Source organism: Apteryx rowi, unplaced genomic scaffold, assembly GCF_003343035.1.
Source record: "Apteryx rowi isolate R43461 unplaced genomic scaffold, aptRow1 scaffold_1364, whole genome shotgun sequence".
In the NCBI taxonomy this organism is placed as follows: Eukaryota; Metazoa; Chordata; class Aves; order Apterygiformes; family Apterygidae; genus Apteryx; species Apteryx rowi.
In genome coordinates, this window is record NW_020447602.1 from 37,775 (window position 1) to 54,949 (window position 17,175).

The 17,175-nt window shown below is 43.8% G+C and overlaps 1 protein-coding gene and 1 gene segment (V, D, J or C); one reads left to right on the forward strand and one right to left on the reverse strand.

Annotated features, from left to right (window-relative positions):
• The first annotated feature begins 1,678 nt into the window (after nt 1–1,678).
• On the forward strand, nt 1,679–14,712 carry DAD1 (defender against cell death 1). The gene is made up of 3 exons (XM_026057096.1): nt 1,679–1,982; nt 3,301–3,451; nt 14,391–14,712. The coding sequence occupies exons 1-2, from the start codon at nt 1,730–1,732 to the stop codon at nt 3,429–3,431; spliced, it is 384 nt and encodes a 127-aa protein (XP_025912881.1). The 5' UTR covers nt 1,679–1,729; the 3' UTR covers nt 3,432–3,451; nt 14,391–14,712.
• Nucleotides 8,561–16,800, reverse strand: LOC112961687. The segment is given in 5 exon segments: nt 8,561–9,564; nt 10,062–10,167; nt 11,375–11,422; nt 11,885–12,148; nt 16,749–16,800. Coding segments are annotated over 5 exon segments (486 nt in total).
• Between the last annotated feature and the right edge of the window lie 375 nt (nt 16,801–17,175).

The window sequence follows — 17,175 nt, forward strand, 5'->3', positions numbered from 1 at the left end:
TTGAGTGAGACACAAATATCACTTCAGTCAGAAGTGAGGGGATAAGAGATAGTCCCCACCCTACTTTTGTTTCAGGAACCTGTTAGGGAGTATCAGCTGTCTGCATCAAGAGCATTCCTAGTTTGAGAATGACAGGAAAGCTGGAATGATTTAAACAGAAGCAAGGTATAGGGTCTCTTGAAAAGTTTTTTTCTTTTATTTTCCCCTCAAACTGAAAGAAGGAGACACGTTTTGCTCTTCATCCTTGTTACAGCTCCTTTGGCCTTTCCAGGGGTATAATAAAAAATTAAAAATAAAAATAGTTTTTAATCAAAACTAAGGAAATCACTGGTTTGTCTTTCCCAGCTCTGAGAAGGGGGCCAGGCTTCCACTACTCTGCTGTAGGAATTTGGACAGTCTTTCCACCAAACAGTTGCCAAATACACACACACACACACACACACAGTCTCTCCCTTCCCACTCAGCTGGGGTCACCTGAGGTCAAAGCATCTCCCAGCAAGATATTCTGTTCCTGTCTATGATGTTTTTTCTCTAAACAGGCCATTTTTGGATAAGTCAACCTCACACACCTTGCCTGACCCTGTCTATAGGAAGGGACACAGTAGTAGGGTTTGAAAGAGCATGTGCTGGTGGGAGGCCAGGAGGATGTTTGCTGTGGCTTTGCCACTGCGCAGACTTTGCCTCCCCCAGATAGCACACATGCACCTCCAAGTGTATAAGCAGGCCATTAGTCACATTCCAGAGCTGTGAGACTGGCAAAAGCCCTTCCTCCTCCCCATCTCCAGATCCTGGGCCTTTTCAGCCTGTTACAATTCCTGCCGTCTGCATGAGACACCCCCAAAACCTGCCAAAAGTCATATATGGGACCCCATACACACAGGAGCAGCACTGGGATTGCAATGCTCCCCTCCCAAATGCAGCGCTGTCCCGAAACACCCAGATCCAGACTGCCCCCTCCATGGGGAGAATGGTCCCAGCTGCTCCTCGTGTTCCACTGAATGAGAATAGCGTGCCCCCAAACAAAGGCATTGGTGTCCCAAAAGCCTCTTGTAGAGCAGTAACTACCTCTAACGGGCAGCAAGACACCCCTGTCCCTCCAGATGATGGTGGCTGATGACTGTTGCTGGGCCACTGACCACCCATGGCATATGGGATTTATGACTGGATATTTAGCCTGCCTGCTGCTGGGAGGTCAGGTGTGCTTGCTTGTGGTCAGTAGCGTCTCAGGGGTGCAATTCTAGGAGGGAATGGGGTCCCCTGGATGAACGCATTACAGTTGTGCTGGTGCCTTTGCGTCGCAACACTGGTGTTCGCACTATAGCCACACGCCTGTGCTGCAGAACGGGCGCACCCGGAGCAGCCAGCGAGTTTCTCTATTCTTCCTAGCAACACCCGCCGCTTGGCTCTCATTGGTCTTGGAAAGCGCAGGGGGGTGTGGCGCAATAAAGCTTCGGCGCATGCGCTTGCTGAGATCCCCGTTTTGTCTCTCCCCTCCAGCACGTACTCGTGCGCATGCGTATAATCGTAGGCTGTGTCCCAGAGTTTCGCCCTTTTGCTGGCATAGGAAATACGCCTGCGCACTAGTAAATGAAGTAGAAGCGCAGTTACAGTTGCGCATGCGTACCAACTCTAGTATTATCGAGACCATGCGCTGTATAGTAGTGTCCCGGAAGTGCTTGTAAACGTCCTTTCCGTCCACCTCACCTTCTCTTACTGGCTCGGCGGAACCATGTCGGGCGCGGCGGGTTCTGGCTCCGGTTCCGGCGCGGGAGCCGCGGGCTCGGTCGGCTCGGTGGTGCGGCGGTTCCTGGTGGAGTACGGTAGCGGCACGCCGAGCCGTCTCAAAGTGCTGGACGCCTACCTGCTGTATGTGCTTCTCACCGGAGCGCTCCAGTTCGGCTACTGCCTCGGCGTCGGTACCTTCCCCTTCAACTCCTTCCTCAGCGGCTTCATCTCTGCCGTCGGCAGCTTCATCCTTGGCGGTCAGTGCGTCAGGCCAGTCGCCCTCTTACCYCCTCCCCCCGCGCGGCCCTTCTTGGTAACCACAAAATCTACTTAGCAATTGTGGACTCCCCTTAACGATGCTCGAACCTTCTGTAGCGACCTTGGAATCCCCGGCAATGCCCATATTGCCCTGGCGATCAAACTGTTCCCCTAGAAATAACCCAAATTTTCATGGTAACTGGGGAATACCCTTAGCAATGCCCAAGCCTTCCCTGGCAGCCATGGAATCCCCTCACTAACTGTGAAATGCCATTAGCGACCCCCAAACCTTCCTTGACAACCAGCGAATGCCTTTAGCTACCTGGGAAGAGCCTTAGTGGCCCTCAAACCTCCCCTGGCAGCTAGGRAATCTTTTTAGCAACTTTCAGAATTTCTTCTGGCAGCCAGGAAATCCTTTTAGTAACTGTGGATTCTAGCAATCCCAAACCTTTTCTGACAACAAGGGAGTTGCTATAGCAGCCATGAAATTCCTTTAACAAACAGAGGACCAGCTCTAGATATCTCTAGAGCTCATGGCTGTGTGTAGCAGCCTGGGATTCTCCTTGGTAACCTTAGAACATTGAGTTTTGCCTGCTGATCTCTGCATCCTAGCAACCTCAAAGGTTGTTCCCTAGCAACTGCTCAGTTTTTGGCAACTACAGAACATCCCCAAGCTGTGGCCCCCTAGCAAACATGAGGCACTGCCTAGCAGCTGTAGGAYAAATCATAGAAGCCTCAGACTGTTTCTTTGTAGGATGTTCCACAGATGCTGTGAACCTGCTGGGTGCTGCCCAAAACTCACCGCAAAACCTGCCCCCTTGTCACACCCCAGTTTTCTTAGCAACCCCAGAGTGTCCCTGCTTTTCTCTGGCAGTCAAGGAATCCTCCCAGTTAGCATCTTGTGTTGGTGCCGTTTCTTAACAATGATCCCATGGTGACCCCAGCCCTTGGCAATAACTGTTTCAGGATGCTGCTCTCCCATAATACACACAAAACTACCTTGTTCCTGCACTGCCCTACTTAACACACAGTTGTTTTCATGACAGTGCTATTTCATGGTAAGCCTGTTCTCCTCAGGACCTACTTGGCCACCCCTTATATTGTAGTGGTCTGGAAGAGCTGAGCCTGTATCAGCCCCGTGCATATCCTATGCCTGTGTCCTGCTCACCCTGTAACAAAGGTAGAGTCATCTTTTTTTGTAGTACCCTGGTGGAACAGTGACCCAGGCTGTGGTGGACTGCCCCAGCAAGGCCTTGCTTCCTGCCACAGCTTTCTTTTCTGATCCCTAACGTCTCATTCTCTCTCCCTGACATACAGTGTGCCTCCGGATCCAGATCAACCCCCAGAACAAAGGCGAATTCCAAGGCATTTCACCGGAGCGGGCATTTGCTGATTTCCTCTTTGCCAACACCATCCTGCATCTTGTCGTTATCAATTTTGTTGGCTGAGCTCTAGAAGATACTATGAGGTACTGACCCATGGGGCCGTGCAAGGGGCAGCTTCAGCTCACACAGCTTTAGTATTTTGGAGTAGAAAGACAGAGAATCCAGGAATCCTAGCTCCCGGTTCCCTCTTGGCCAAATGCGGTTAAGTCATTGTCCTCAGGTTGATTTAGGACTTGGACATAGGGCTCCTTGGTTTTGTATGTGTTTTTTTCAGGTTTTATCATTTACAGGACAGTTTAACCTGAAAGAAATCTACACATTTCTCTCTGAGAAGAGAAATTCCCCTTTTTCCTTTGAAAGAGGAGCTTTGGGAGCTGGGACTTCAGGGTTCTGTCCCTGAGGGTGGATCCTGTTTGGAGGCCATGGTAAGGCTAATGTCCAAACCTGAAGTTTCTCAGCAGATGAGCAAAGGAAATTTGGAACAGGGAGAGTTTGAAGCTAGAGAGTGGAGAGCGTACTCTAGTTACTGCTGCAAGGGACCACAAGATCATTGGAGATTGTTGGGTATTTCCTCTCCCTGTGCAGAAACTTTCTTCATGCTATCTTTCTCTCTTTCCAGGTCTTGAATTCCTCTAGTGCTTTGATGCCAAAGCCTCACACTGGGAAGTGCTCTTCCCCAGCAGACTCTTACCTACTTCCTTGGTGGGAGAAGGGGAAGCAGGAGTAAAGATTTTTCCACAGACTCTCCTATGGAGGAGGGGTCTTCTGTTTCATTCCAGTTACTGTAATCCTTTCCTTCAATAAAGCCCTTCATAATAGTGCTGTCTCTTCCCTGTTGATGACAGATACAGAGGTTCTTCTGACTCTCTAGGTCCTTTCAGCTACAACTCCCTGCTTTTACCCCCACCTCCTCTGCCGTTCTACCTAGCAGGCTTTTTTTTCAGTGTCCCAGTTTCAGGGGGAAGCAGGAAACAAGTTGCCATGGAAACTCATATGTCAGCCACACTTTTCATCTCCGTGTTTCCTGCCCCTTTATCTCATGGAAAACATCTTGCCAAAATGCCCCCAGGTTTCAAAGCTGTGGAAAACTCGTTTTAGACTGAGGTTAGCTGTCATGAATGGAAAGGAGCCAAGGGAGTCCTCTAGCACATCCCCAGCATTATCTGTCTTCCCCTCCCCCCAGGCCCTCCCATGTCCCTCAAAGGCATATGCCCCATTCTTGTCTTACAGCCTCACTMTGACCTGGTAGTGATACAGCCACCTTAGCACAGTGTTGGCTTTTCTGCAGCCTAAAGTGCTGATAAACGCAGGTGAAAAGAGCTGCCAAGCTGTGTCAGTGCCTTGGGCAGAGCTGCACTCAAGCTGTTCCAGCTCTGTGAAGAAGGCCACTCCTCAGAATAAACCTTCCTGAAAATCTTTCCTCTCTAAGGGATGATGAAATGCTTAAACTCAATGGCTCTGGCTCTTGGCCTTTGCCTTCTTAAGCCGAGGCTGACTTCTGCATTGAGGCCTACTGCACCTTTGCCCTGACAGGAAAGTTAGAGCCCTGTAAGGATCAGATTACGGGCACAGGTTGGGATATTATGTGCTGCTGGGGTAACTCCAGCAATAACCTCCCCAGCTTTGGCCACAGAGTTAACCTGTGTTACTTTAGGGTGTGGGGCTCAATCATTGTGCTGATCCTGCTTCACGCTTGTCTGGTTTGTTCTACAGTTGAAACACTGGATAGGTAAAATGTGTATTCAGCTTATGGTGCAAAGAAATCCTTATCTGCTGAGATGCAGAAAATAAAACATGGGGTCCAATAGCTTCAGCTTCTCAGCACTAGATTATGGCTCTTGTTTACCACCTTTCTTCCTTTTAGCACTTCTGGCTGTGCTGCAGCCATTAAGTCCATAAAAGCTTGAAACCTGGAGCTTCTAAGTCCCTTGCCTAATATAGACTCTGAAGAGTAAGGTTTGAGGGCACAGGGCTTTCCCTTTTCTTGACGGATGCTGTCCCGGTCTGTGCTGAGTACAGAGAACTTGTGCCAGCTCTTAGCTCCCTCAGGCCATTAAGCAGCATTTGTTCATGAAAGTATGAGCTCTAAACTGATGTTAGGGTGCTAGAGGGTAGCAGAGATGGGACTGGACAGCATGCAGAGATAGTAAATGAGCTACTGAGCTTTTTTTCCTCATAAGAAGAGCCCTCACTGAGCCAGACAGGTGACAGACAGAGCTAACTTGTTCACAGGAGGAGGAGGAACACACTCAGGGTCTCCCCTTTGCCATTCCTTCTGCTGCTGTTTCTAAGCTGCGAGTGCCTCCTTGTGGGTTTGTCTAGCTCAGTCTACCCTGTCCTTTTGTTTTAGAGAGAACCTTAGAGGCTAGGCCTCCATGTGGCCACTTGTAAGAACTGCACAGAAGCATGTGAAAAAAGAAGAATTGAGTATGTTCTGAATGTTTTTGGTTTTGTTTTTTCTGATTTTTACTGACTTTCAGTGCCTCTGGTTGCCATAACCTCAGCCCAAGATTTCAGGTCTTATTAGAGCTACTTCCACACCTGAATGAGCTTCACCAAATTTATAGGGATCTTCAGACTCTGCTCTTTAGGAATTCCATGTTAGGGTCCCTGTTCATCCTGTAAAGAGGCCAAGAGGTTGTTTCTTGGACAAAGTCGTGTTTAATAAGGGGTAGCAGAGGCAGGGAAGGGTGTTTTCTCCAACAAAGCCATTACAAAAGATGCAAATTCATCTCCAACCCATAGTTAGGGGGCCAGAACTGACATAGGGGACAGGTGGACAGGATGGACCATGGCAACATTTTCCCTGCCAATATGAGATGACTGCCTGGCATGCTGCTTTTTCCTCCTTTTTCTTTTGACTAGGGAGAAGTAGAAGGATTTTCCTGCATAGATTCATTGCCTATATAATGGGGTACAGAGACCTATCAGCAAATGCAGAAATCTTACATGCCACTAAATTCTTCTTCCCTGCCCCCCARCACTCTTTTCAATTTCTCTTCTACCCTCCTTTCCCCCACCTACACTGTACATGTCTCAGTCTTTCCTGTTCTGCCCACAACAACTCCCTCCACCCAAGATTAGGCTGTGGTGAGAGGGCAGGAAAGGAGGGTGTCTTAACCCCGTTCCACTTTGGCTTGTGGTCTAACGTCTGCTCTCTTCTCCCACATGTTTTTCTGCCTCCCTGCCATCTGCCATACCAGCCCTACTCCCTCTACCTTGTATTTTTGTGCTCCGCTTTCCGGAGGAAGCGGTTTTTGCGATAGGGCTGAGGGGAACAAGGTGACCCAGATCTCGGTTGTGTCGTCATGGAACTTGTTATGCATACTTTTCCCTTCACCGCCTGGGCCATGAGACCCATTCTGCTTCCTGTCCTACTTTGTTTTTTCCTGCCCTCATTTTCCACTGTGGTTTTGCTCTCTTATGAAATAAACAAGAAAGCACAAAGGGGCAATGGGGTCACAGATGATGGTGATGAGAGACTGAAACCCCAGTATCTGAAAGTATCTTCAAACTAGACCTACAAATTCAGTGTCTTGGAGATCACATGCTAACATTCATTTCAGTCAACACATTTAACTTCATGTATACGCTCATCCCCTCACTCAGCCAATCTTATAGTTGGGGTCATTTACCCTGGAGGAGAAAAGATTGAGATGTGTAAACAGAGGTAGGCAGCAAACAGTCCTTCTTGACCCTGTGGTCAGGAGTGGGTTTGAAGTGCAACAAAAAAGATTTAGCATGGATAATAAATAAAAAGATGTTGCAAAAGGTAAGGGAATGTGGAAACTGCTCTTGCACATCCCTGAAGTTTTGAAAGCAAGGTTAATCAGTTGGGAGTGTGTGAAAGTGGGACTGATATTGCCTTGTAATTCCAAAATGGTCTAGACAGCTGCATCAAGCTCTCTTTTTCCGTGTTGCAGTAGCCCTAATAACGAAAAAGTTGAAGCTTCAAGAGCATTTGCTGACTGGAATTTAGGAGTTTAAATACCCATGGGCTTTCTACAGCTAGGGAAAAATGAGACTGGCTCTTCTGCCAAGGAAGGGGTAGGAGAATGAATCCCTCAGCATCTGTGCTAAACTAATCCGAGTAATCTGTGCTAAGCTAATGAGAGCAATAGGCCTGGAAATTTTGAAGTTGTTGCTGGGCAGGAGGGGTTAGTGACTCTCTGTCATTCTGTGACAGGCCACCTACTCAGTGGTCAGGTGGCAACAGCATGATACATGATCAGGGAGATTTTGATGTTTTGCTGTTCRGCACTGTGGACTCATATCTTGTGGTAGGTAACTTGGCATGCGCTGTGCAATGGCTGCACACAGAGAAACTCTCCTGCATGAAGCACCAGGGCTTTTGATTAAAAGCATTTGAAGCATTAGCCTTTCCAAAATCAGAGACCCTTGCAATGACTGTGAATCCAGTAGGGTGAGAAATAGCCAGTGAAAGAGAAACATCCCTACCAGTCTGGTGAGTTTTTGCTGCCACTTAATTTGGGCGCTGGTGTGAAGGTACAAGTGAGTTTCGAGTCCTGGTGAGAGTGCATGTTTCCCTCAGAGCACCCTTCTCATCTCTCCCTCCGGAGAAATCTCTGGTGCTTCAGAAGAAGATAGAAACAGTTGTCACAAAAGAAGAAAATGCCTTTCTCATCTTCCCAATGACAGGCTGAACCTTAAGACACAGGCCAGTCAGTTTGGTATCATTAACACAAACCAGGCACCTTGTTCCCCAGTGAAGCTTGTGAATGGGGGACAGTTAGAAGCAGGATACTACAGGCTACTACATCCCCCATAGCACTAGACATCTGCCTTTAAGAACCTGGATCACTTCCTCATCCTCTCAGTGTGATCAAGCCATGTTTCATCCTTTCTTCCACATAGCACTGGTTCCACTCTTGGAGGAGACCTGCTTTCCTCCATTCTGCCTCCCTCCAGGCCAGCCAAGCTGTCCTTCCCCCCCCACCGAATACAGTCAGAAAATGTGTCTGATTTACGGAGAAAAGAAAGTTTGTAGCCATTCCCCCCACAGTGGAACAAGCTAGCCATCACAAACCACACCACCACAAACTGTGGGCAAGTCAGACTGAAGGAAAAGTTGTATTTTGTCCCTCCTGTTACCCCTTCCCTTCTTTATCCCAAAGGCTAAGATCACTTCCAAAGCTCATCTGAAGGGTAAAACAAGTTCCTCAAGCTAAATATACAAAAGACAAGCAAGTTTATTATTATTGATAAGAATTGTTTAACAGTTGCCAAAGGCTTGAAGAAAAGTCAGTACATCAGAGTGATTGGCAGTACAATTCAAGACTTAGCAGCATGCAAATTTCACATGAATGCATTATTTTTAAGGAGCACACACACAAAAAGAGATAAGTATTTCAGTATTGTTTTATATCATGGTTAAAAAAAAAGAAAAACTTATTAGGAAATCTAAGGTTGTTAGACCTAAACAAAAAGAACAGAAGTAGTTTGTATTTGTAGTAAACGCAAAGCCAAATATTAAGCTGGTGGAAATTCAGGAAATGTTAAGGAAGAACAGATTAAAAAAATATTAAAGAGCATTTTTTTTCTTCTATGATAATGAAGTGAGAATTTCACTAAGTTCAGTACTTCTGGAGATTTAGCAGCATATCTTTTAGGGAAAAAAAGATACCCTGCTCCTATCTAGCAAAAGACAGCAAGACACGATGCACAGCACCCTGAATGAGACTTCCTTTGTTTTTCAAAATTTTTCATTCGCAACTGAAATAGGGGTGGCGGGGCAGGGCAGGAAGTGTCCTCTCTAAGATATGCATATGTGAAAGCTGTCAAAATATGAAATATTCACACTCAAGAGATATTTAGCTTGCAGCTTTCAACAACGCTCCCCCAAGCAGAAATTGTACAGGTCATTTTAATGCAAGTAGGGATGTTTGACGATCTATAATTAATAGCAATCTGTGCTTCATGAAAAATTGACATGCTAAATGATTCAGGTATGTAGGAGAGCAGAATTCCGAGAGTTTAAGCTTATTTTTGAGTAGCTTTGTAATAATGCAAATAAAGCAACTTAGCATATAMTGGCTGGCATGATATACAGAAACAGCAAGTGTTATCTGTTGCAACAGAAATTCATTTGTTCCTTCTTGCACGTGATGCTACGGCAAAGCAATCTCAGCAAATTTTTTTGGTACTTCAAGTCTGTGCTCTCTGGTTACTTTCATTCCTGAAACAAAAAATAACAGTTTATTAAATCATGATTTGGGTTACAGTCACAGCTAAATAATCATAGACTGGGTGTGTCTTGGCAATAGAAAGAGGAGAAAGGGACACTGGGCCAAAACTAACATATTAGGTGTGAGGTCTTAAAGCCACTAAGCATCAAACTTTCCTGGCTGGAGATTGATCAGGGAATGAATCTGATGGATGAGGACAGACAAGGAAAGGAAGTAGGAATAGGAGAGATATATGCCTAGAAAGAAGAAAAAGTTAAATTTGCATGCAGATAAAGAGGGATAAATAGAAATATACTTGGAGGTGGGGAAAGAATTATATGGCCAAGTAAAGATCTGCAAAGGAGTGGAGGGACTGAATTAATGGTAGATAAATGGTCCATGGACAGACTGCATAAACAGCTATTACAGAGAGGAGGATCACTCATAGCTATTGCACTGATCCAAACATTTTCTGTCAGAGGCTTCACCACCCTCTGTGAACACTCACTTTTTTTTCCACATAAGCATTGTCATTAGTACATTAAAAATTATTCCTTTCATTAAAATTATTTTCAGGCCCAGTTGTGAGAATGACAGCAGGTTCAGCTTCTCATCTGTAAAAGAAATAATAGAGAATGAAAGTCACCAGAGAAGAGAGATATTCTAACTTCCAGGCAGACTTAATAGTGCTTTTAATGAAGCTTGTTCCACTGTGCATGATAGAATTAGCTATTAGAATAGCTAAAGAGACAGTGAGCAGAACTGTCTCAGTGGGAGACTTTCATTCCTTCCAGTTCATGTCTCAAAAGCCATGTTTTCATCCAATAACTATTTGATTTTCCAATAGGCAAGTATGCCAATCATCCAGCTATTGCTAGAAGCAGTGTGCTATGAAACCAGGTTGCTGGAAGAGTGCCTCCTCCCTTTCCCCATGTATTTCTTTAAGAGGGGCAGGGGGAAAGCAATGTAAATTTTATTCAGAAAACATAAAGTCTGTTTGGATGTTATGTTTGTCTTCATGACAAAGCCATTTTCACCCAAAAATACATTGATCTGTATTTGGGAAGTGGAAACTTGTTATCAAAAAAACGCTTTATATATGACTTTGAAAATCTCTCTCTGAAAAGATTGGTTGAGTCAGCGAAGTTTACTGATGAGTGTTTTTCTGAAGTGGTATTTTGGAAATATTTGGCTGTCTGGTTTCTTTTCAGCAGGCCTCAGGTTTGCAAAAGTACAGCTATTCTGCAAACAGGGCTAATGCACAGGCAGGCCCAGCTGCTTTGAACTAGCAGGAACAGCAATTGCTTGGGCTTCAGCACTGGCTAATATATGCCCACAGCCACAATGAGCTGAATTAGAGCCTGCTCAGATACACCTTGTCTTTATTGCAACATTGCTTCTGAACACACGCAGTAGAAACCATCTGCTTATCTTTTGGTTCATTGGGTGTTTGTGCACCCAAAAATAAAAACAGCTCTTTTGAAGTCTGAAATGCAGACATTCACTGARGCTGCCTTAAATCATTTTACAGAAGCTTGTAGGGTAGGGAATGGTTATTTGGTAAGACCCAGCTAGAATATATGTCCACTGACTACAGTGGTCACGTAAAATGACCAGCTCAGATCTGGAAGTCCACATTAAACCAAATGACTTCCAGGATTGATGTTTAAATCCTGTGGTACCCATTTGGAAATTCACAGTCTGAGCTTTTTCCTGCAACAGGAATTCTGCAAACAGGGAGGGCAAGAGAATATTAGCCAAAATAGGAAGGCTTTTAGTCTAATCAGGTCAAGCTTTACACTTAAAATGCTTTGTTCATACCTGTCCTGAAGTGTTGAGACACCCCTGTTACACAGACAGTGCTGGCACCTGCAGATAGTAAAAACAAAGTTAATTAATATTAGTAACGGACTTCGTCAGAAGTTCATAAAGATGTTTCTACTTAGAAGGGTTGGGTTAGAGTCTCCAGCCATTACCACCTCCCATAAACACTCACTTCTGCTATTTTCTGGGCAAGTCTAGGATAAGATCTAATCAAGCACTAGTGTTGCATCAAACAAAGCAACTTCAAGTTTTATATCCTCCACAATGTGATTTTGAGATCTCTCTCCTGTGACTGTACCAATCTACTGACCCTTAGTCTTGTTTCCACTGAGGAAGAGGGTAAAAGAAAACCTTTTAGAAGCAACAGGACAACGTTCCTCCTCCACGAGGGAATATAGTTCAGCATTGCCTGCAGGGTTTGTGGGACTTGTTCAAGTCTTGCTCATACTAATTGTGCAGAGAACAGATCATCCCTAGCCCCATGCACACATATCACAATGACATTACCACTTTCAGGATCGTCGCCTTCCAGCTCTCCAAACCCGTCGTGCTTTGCGCCACACTGCGTTTCATTTTTCTTGGTCCAGTAGGTTGACACGTAGCTTGCTTCCTGTTTGTTCTCAGATGTTACCACCTCCACAACAGCATCTGTCTTCRTTTTATTCATCTTAGATGTAAGGTTTCCAGGGGAGTAATCTGTGATAAGGCACATTTCCAAACTCTCATCATCTTTAGAGGTCAGCCTATAGACTGAAGGAGATGGAATAACATCTGGAAGGGGAGAAGAGCAGAGAGAGATGACAGTTCACAGTTGCAGTTCCTTGATTTACAGACACTTGAAGTATGGAGGTTCCTCCATGATCTCAGTGAGAAGTTGTTTGATCATAGGCATCTTGTGCTAAGACACTTTCAGAGATCAAAGGCTTTCAGAGTGGAGCAGCAGAGATTTGTGCTGGAACCACAGGTAATGGTGAGGCAGGATCCCTAGAGCATTTCTAATGACACTTAGTTGAGCATCCAAACACTAGATGTCCATGTGTGACTTATTCATTCCTCTCTGTAACAGCTCGTTCACCTCTACCATGCAACCTGGGATTGTTATTGGATCTTGACCTGAAAGAATTTAGGGTCCTAGATGACACAGGCAGAGAGAGCACACCATTCTTGCTTCACTGACTTGAGAAAACATGTGCCTAGAAAGGACTGAGCAGTGTGGGGCTACTGAAGAACACTGACATTACTCTTGACTTCCTCTCTTCCACAAATGTATTATTAAATCCATCACTGGCATTCAAATTCCCACTACCTCCAATACTGAAGGACAATGGATTAACTAAGAAGTCTTAAAGTTGTCCACATTTACTACCAGTCTAGCTAACTCTGTTCCTATAAGAAAAAGCAAGGAAAGCTATTACACAGTAGCAACATGTGCTTCCTTTTAGGGAAAGAAAGATTAAACAAATAAAGCTTTCACTATATTCTGACACCTTAGAGTGTAGTATATGTGGCAGGGCTGGGGGGGGAGGGAAACTGCTAAATTTTGCCCTGTGAAAGAAGGTTTTTGTTACTAAAGGCTGCAAATCTAAGACACCTGGTTTTGATTTCTGTTTTCTGGCTTCAAATTCTGCTTGCAAGTCAGTTAGACTAGGATTTTCCACACATCTYAAAACACTACCTGTGGTTAAACTTTTTGCACATTCAATTTGGTAAACATGTACCCCAGGCATGCATTTCTTCTTGTCCAACTCTCAAAATCTTCTGATTCTTCAAGAAGGTGTTTTSCCAAAGTTTTGTTCATGCACAATGATAAAATGTTATCTGTATTGCAATACTCTAATCGTGAATAGATAAAACATGATTAAAGACATACTGCAGCCAACATGTATATTTGAGGCTCTGAGCAACCCCTGGCTGCATTTTTCAGTTGCACTCCTCAATCACAGGTTTGAACCTGAGCTTCAGTTCACATCTATAAACTTACAAAGGATTATTGTGTAGGTTTCAGAGCTTAGATTAATGTTTGCTTAGGTCCTGCTCACACACAAAGCTGATAAGTATTATTATAGAAACAGCAAAGGTAGTTCAGCTCCCAGAYTAAGAAGTTTTCAGTTCTCGCTGGGAAAGTTTGTATGGCTTTTAGAAACTGTCTCAAAATCTTATTGAAGCATAGGTTCCTAGTTCCATCACTGAGGGAAATGTTTCTCGTCTATTCAATTACCGACTGTCAACACCTTAGAGAAATATCCATGATTTACTGGTGTCAACTCAAAAGGACATCATCTACAAAGCCAAGTGGTCCTTTTTCTGGCCTTTCTCACGAATTACAGTTCATCTATCCCAGGTTGCTCTGGCTTTGAAAAACCTAATAAGGCTGCCACTTTCCTGACCATGAAGAATTTGGTCTAATGTTGTATATCCTGCCTTCTCCCCACTCCACCCCACCCCCATTCCTACTTATTGTTTTGGAATTCTGTGGTAATTTATTAGGGAAAGGAAGACAAGAACAGATGAAAAGTTGGATAGTGGATCCATGCATAAAATACAGATGACAGAAGATGTCATTGTTAGTTAATTAGGGATACTAAAGAGAAGAGGATGAATTGATAGAGCTACTTTGCTTCCCTCTTACAGTGAATGCTCAGCTACATGTCCACCTCTCTCCAAATTAGGGTGTTTTGTTTCCTTTCAAACTGTGCAATGCTTTTATCTTGAGCAGATACAAATTAATGCCTGTTTTTGCAGGCAGCTTCGGCAGCAACTGCTTTGCAACATACTTGTTTCTCATTCTTGCTCAGGGTGACTGCTGGCTTTGTTTCAACACCAGAGGCTGTTTTCTGATAAGTTCCTTTGCAGATTTTCACATTGCTATTAAAATTTGCAGAGAGCGGTCTTGATAAATATCAGCTATTATAACCACMGTGCTGTGACCCATGTTTCCTGTTATTCTGTCTTAATGAATTGGTGGGTGTGCTGGAGATGCTGTATTGATATCTATGATCTTCTTAATTTACAGGAAAGTTTGAGGAGTAGATGCTCAGTGATCTGAGCCATCCACCTGCCTAATTTCATCGTTACTGAAGGACATCTTCCAGGTAGAAGAAGAGGAGATATTTGAATGCTATTCCTGGCTAGTCAACAGAAAAAGCCAACTTCAGAGGGTGATTTCAGGGAGAGAGCAACAGAAGCCTGTTTCAACATCAGACCAAGACCTGTACCTTTTTTTCCAAAGCAGGTGCAGTAGAAATCTTAAACTGACTTAACACACAACTTGGATTATGTATTGATCCATCTCGGTCTCCATTGCCTCCAAAGTAAAATTTCTCAATCTCTGGTCAGACTGGAATCAGTGGGATATAATTTGATCCTCTATACCATTCCTCAASCGAAGCCATGTGGTATTCCACAAGCTAGAGTCAACCTGGAGTTATCCCCCAACTCAGAGGAAAGATACGCCCCGACACACACTCATAGGTTAATGTTGACCCTGAAGGAGTAATTCCTATGACTGAACATTCACATCTAGTGATGTTTGCTGGCTGGCCTCCAATGGAGGTTCCAAAAAGTCCCCTGCAGGTCCTATGTGATATCTGCCAGCCCTGCATGGATGCTTAGATGTCTACAGCAGCACTAGAAGTCTGTATTTAGGTACTTGATTCCCACCTTAGACTCCCAGTGCACTGGATTTGAAGATGTTCAGATAAAAGATGCTAGGTCCTAGTTCAGCCCCAGCCAAGTCACCCAAAGAATAAGGTACCTGTGCCAAGATTCAGTACTTGCACAAGTGAATATGTGGTTTAACTTGCTGGGTTCAGTCATAACTCTGGTCCTCCTCCCAAAAATGAGATTGCCATTGCCTCTGAAATTACACTCAGGGATGTCAAATTACCAAAACCATTCAAGATGTTACTCACAAACCTTTGAAAGGGAAGATTTCTCCCTGAAGCAAAACCTAAGCTGGGTTAGTAGAGGAAGATATCGATTATCCTAGGAGAAATCAAGTGTTCAATGGACTAAATTGTTCTCTAACACCAGACAGTATGAATCCTGGCCTTACACTTGAGTTCCCGCTAAGAAGAAGTTGGGATGAAGTTTCCCAGATTTCTTAGTGGCAGTGTCCTACTTGTGTTCATGTGTGGATTTATTCATGCATTACCTAAACTGTGTGAGAGATTTACTATGATCTCCTGTACTGTTCCTTTTGAAGATGCCAAGGAAAGTTTCTGGGGGACCAGAAGGAGCAATTCTACTTATCTAATCCAGTCTTTAAAGCTCATGTGTGAATGGGATGAAATTCTATGGCTTATCACAACTGCCTTAGGAAACAACAACAACAACATAGCTTGGAGTGGTTTTTCATTAGCTTCCTCTGCTAACCTCTGTCATTTTTGCAAAATATTTTTTACATGGCTTTTTTTGTTTTTTTTCAAAACCAGAGTGGGCTTCTGTTGCCAGAACCAGTTTTCAATTTTATTTGCCAGAGATTTAGTTTCCAGAAAAAAAATCAGATAATTTCAATTCAGAAAAAAAGAAACTTTCTGAATTAAAGATTAATTATTCATTTAGTATCAGTAAATAAGTTCTCATTTGTTTAATGAGAAAGAACAAATAGCAACCAAAAGAATCAGTCCAAATTCCCTGTCTAAAAGCAGGTGGTAGATCTTTCTTGTGTTATATGAAAGCATCAGAAGAACTTTCAATCTTACATTTATAGGATTGCCTCAGATATAGTTGCCTGTTTTGCACCAAAAGCATATCCTTTCCTGTTCTGAGTCTATTTAATGGTTACTTTTAATTCAACAACTTACTTGGGATTTCAGATAGCCTTGTGCCATTTCCAAAAATTAGTCTTCTAGTTGTAGCGTCCCACACACCCCAGTTTGAATCATTGCAAATATCATGGTCTGAGTTATCTGGGAAATTTCTTCTTGATGCAATATGAAACTATGACTTAAACATGAACCCCAAGGTGTCTCCGAAACTTCTCCCCTCAGCCTAAAGCAAAAATRCAGACACTGGTGTCTGTATAATGAAGTTAGTCCTGCCAAGGCTAATATTTTGCTTCTCATATTTATTGCACGCACATTTTTACTGTCTGACAAGCCTCAGCAGTGGCTAAGGTCAATGATATGGCATGGTCATTAACCTATGAAATTGTTGATGTTGTCTCATTTCCTAATATCTCCAGGCTTCCTGCTTCATCTTCGCTAGCATCYTGTAGAGCAATAGTCCTGAGTTCATTTTCTTTCAGCCTCCCTTCCTCCCTCCTCATCCAGAGTTTATGTTCATTCTTCATGAAGGTAGACCTATTTGGAAACACAAGTCAGAGGACACTGCTCCCCTCTTCACAGCCTRTCCTCCAGATCTTACTCACCTAGGTTGACTTCAAATCTACTCTGTCTTCCAAACATGAGTTTACTGTGTCTTCCAATTTCCCACCTCACAAGAGGCCTTTGCAATAACTTCCTACCTACCATATTGCATATGCCTATTGTAATATGCCTGTTGTATATTCCAATAACTCCTCATCCCAAATATGTGGGAAAGCTGTCTACCAAAGGATAAAACACGAAGTTATTTGAAAATTCATTCCATCTTTTCAGTTTCTGATCCTTGCTGAAGTAGGTTTAATGCTACTAGTTTTCAAAAAAAGACAATGTTCCACTAGTTTCCTTCTACAGTCACATTGTCCTTTTACTTTCAATCAAAAGCCAAAGTTTGGAGAGGCCTTTCTGCTTCCTTTTCAATGAGAAATTAACTTTAGACTAGTATTCAGATTCTTTCCAGAAAGATTCCTAAAG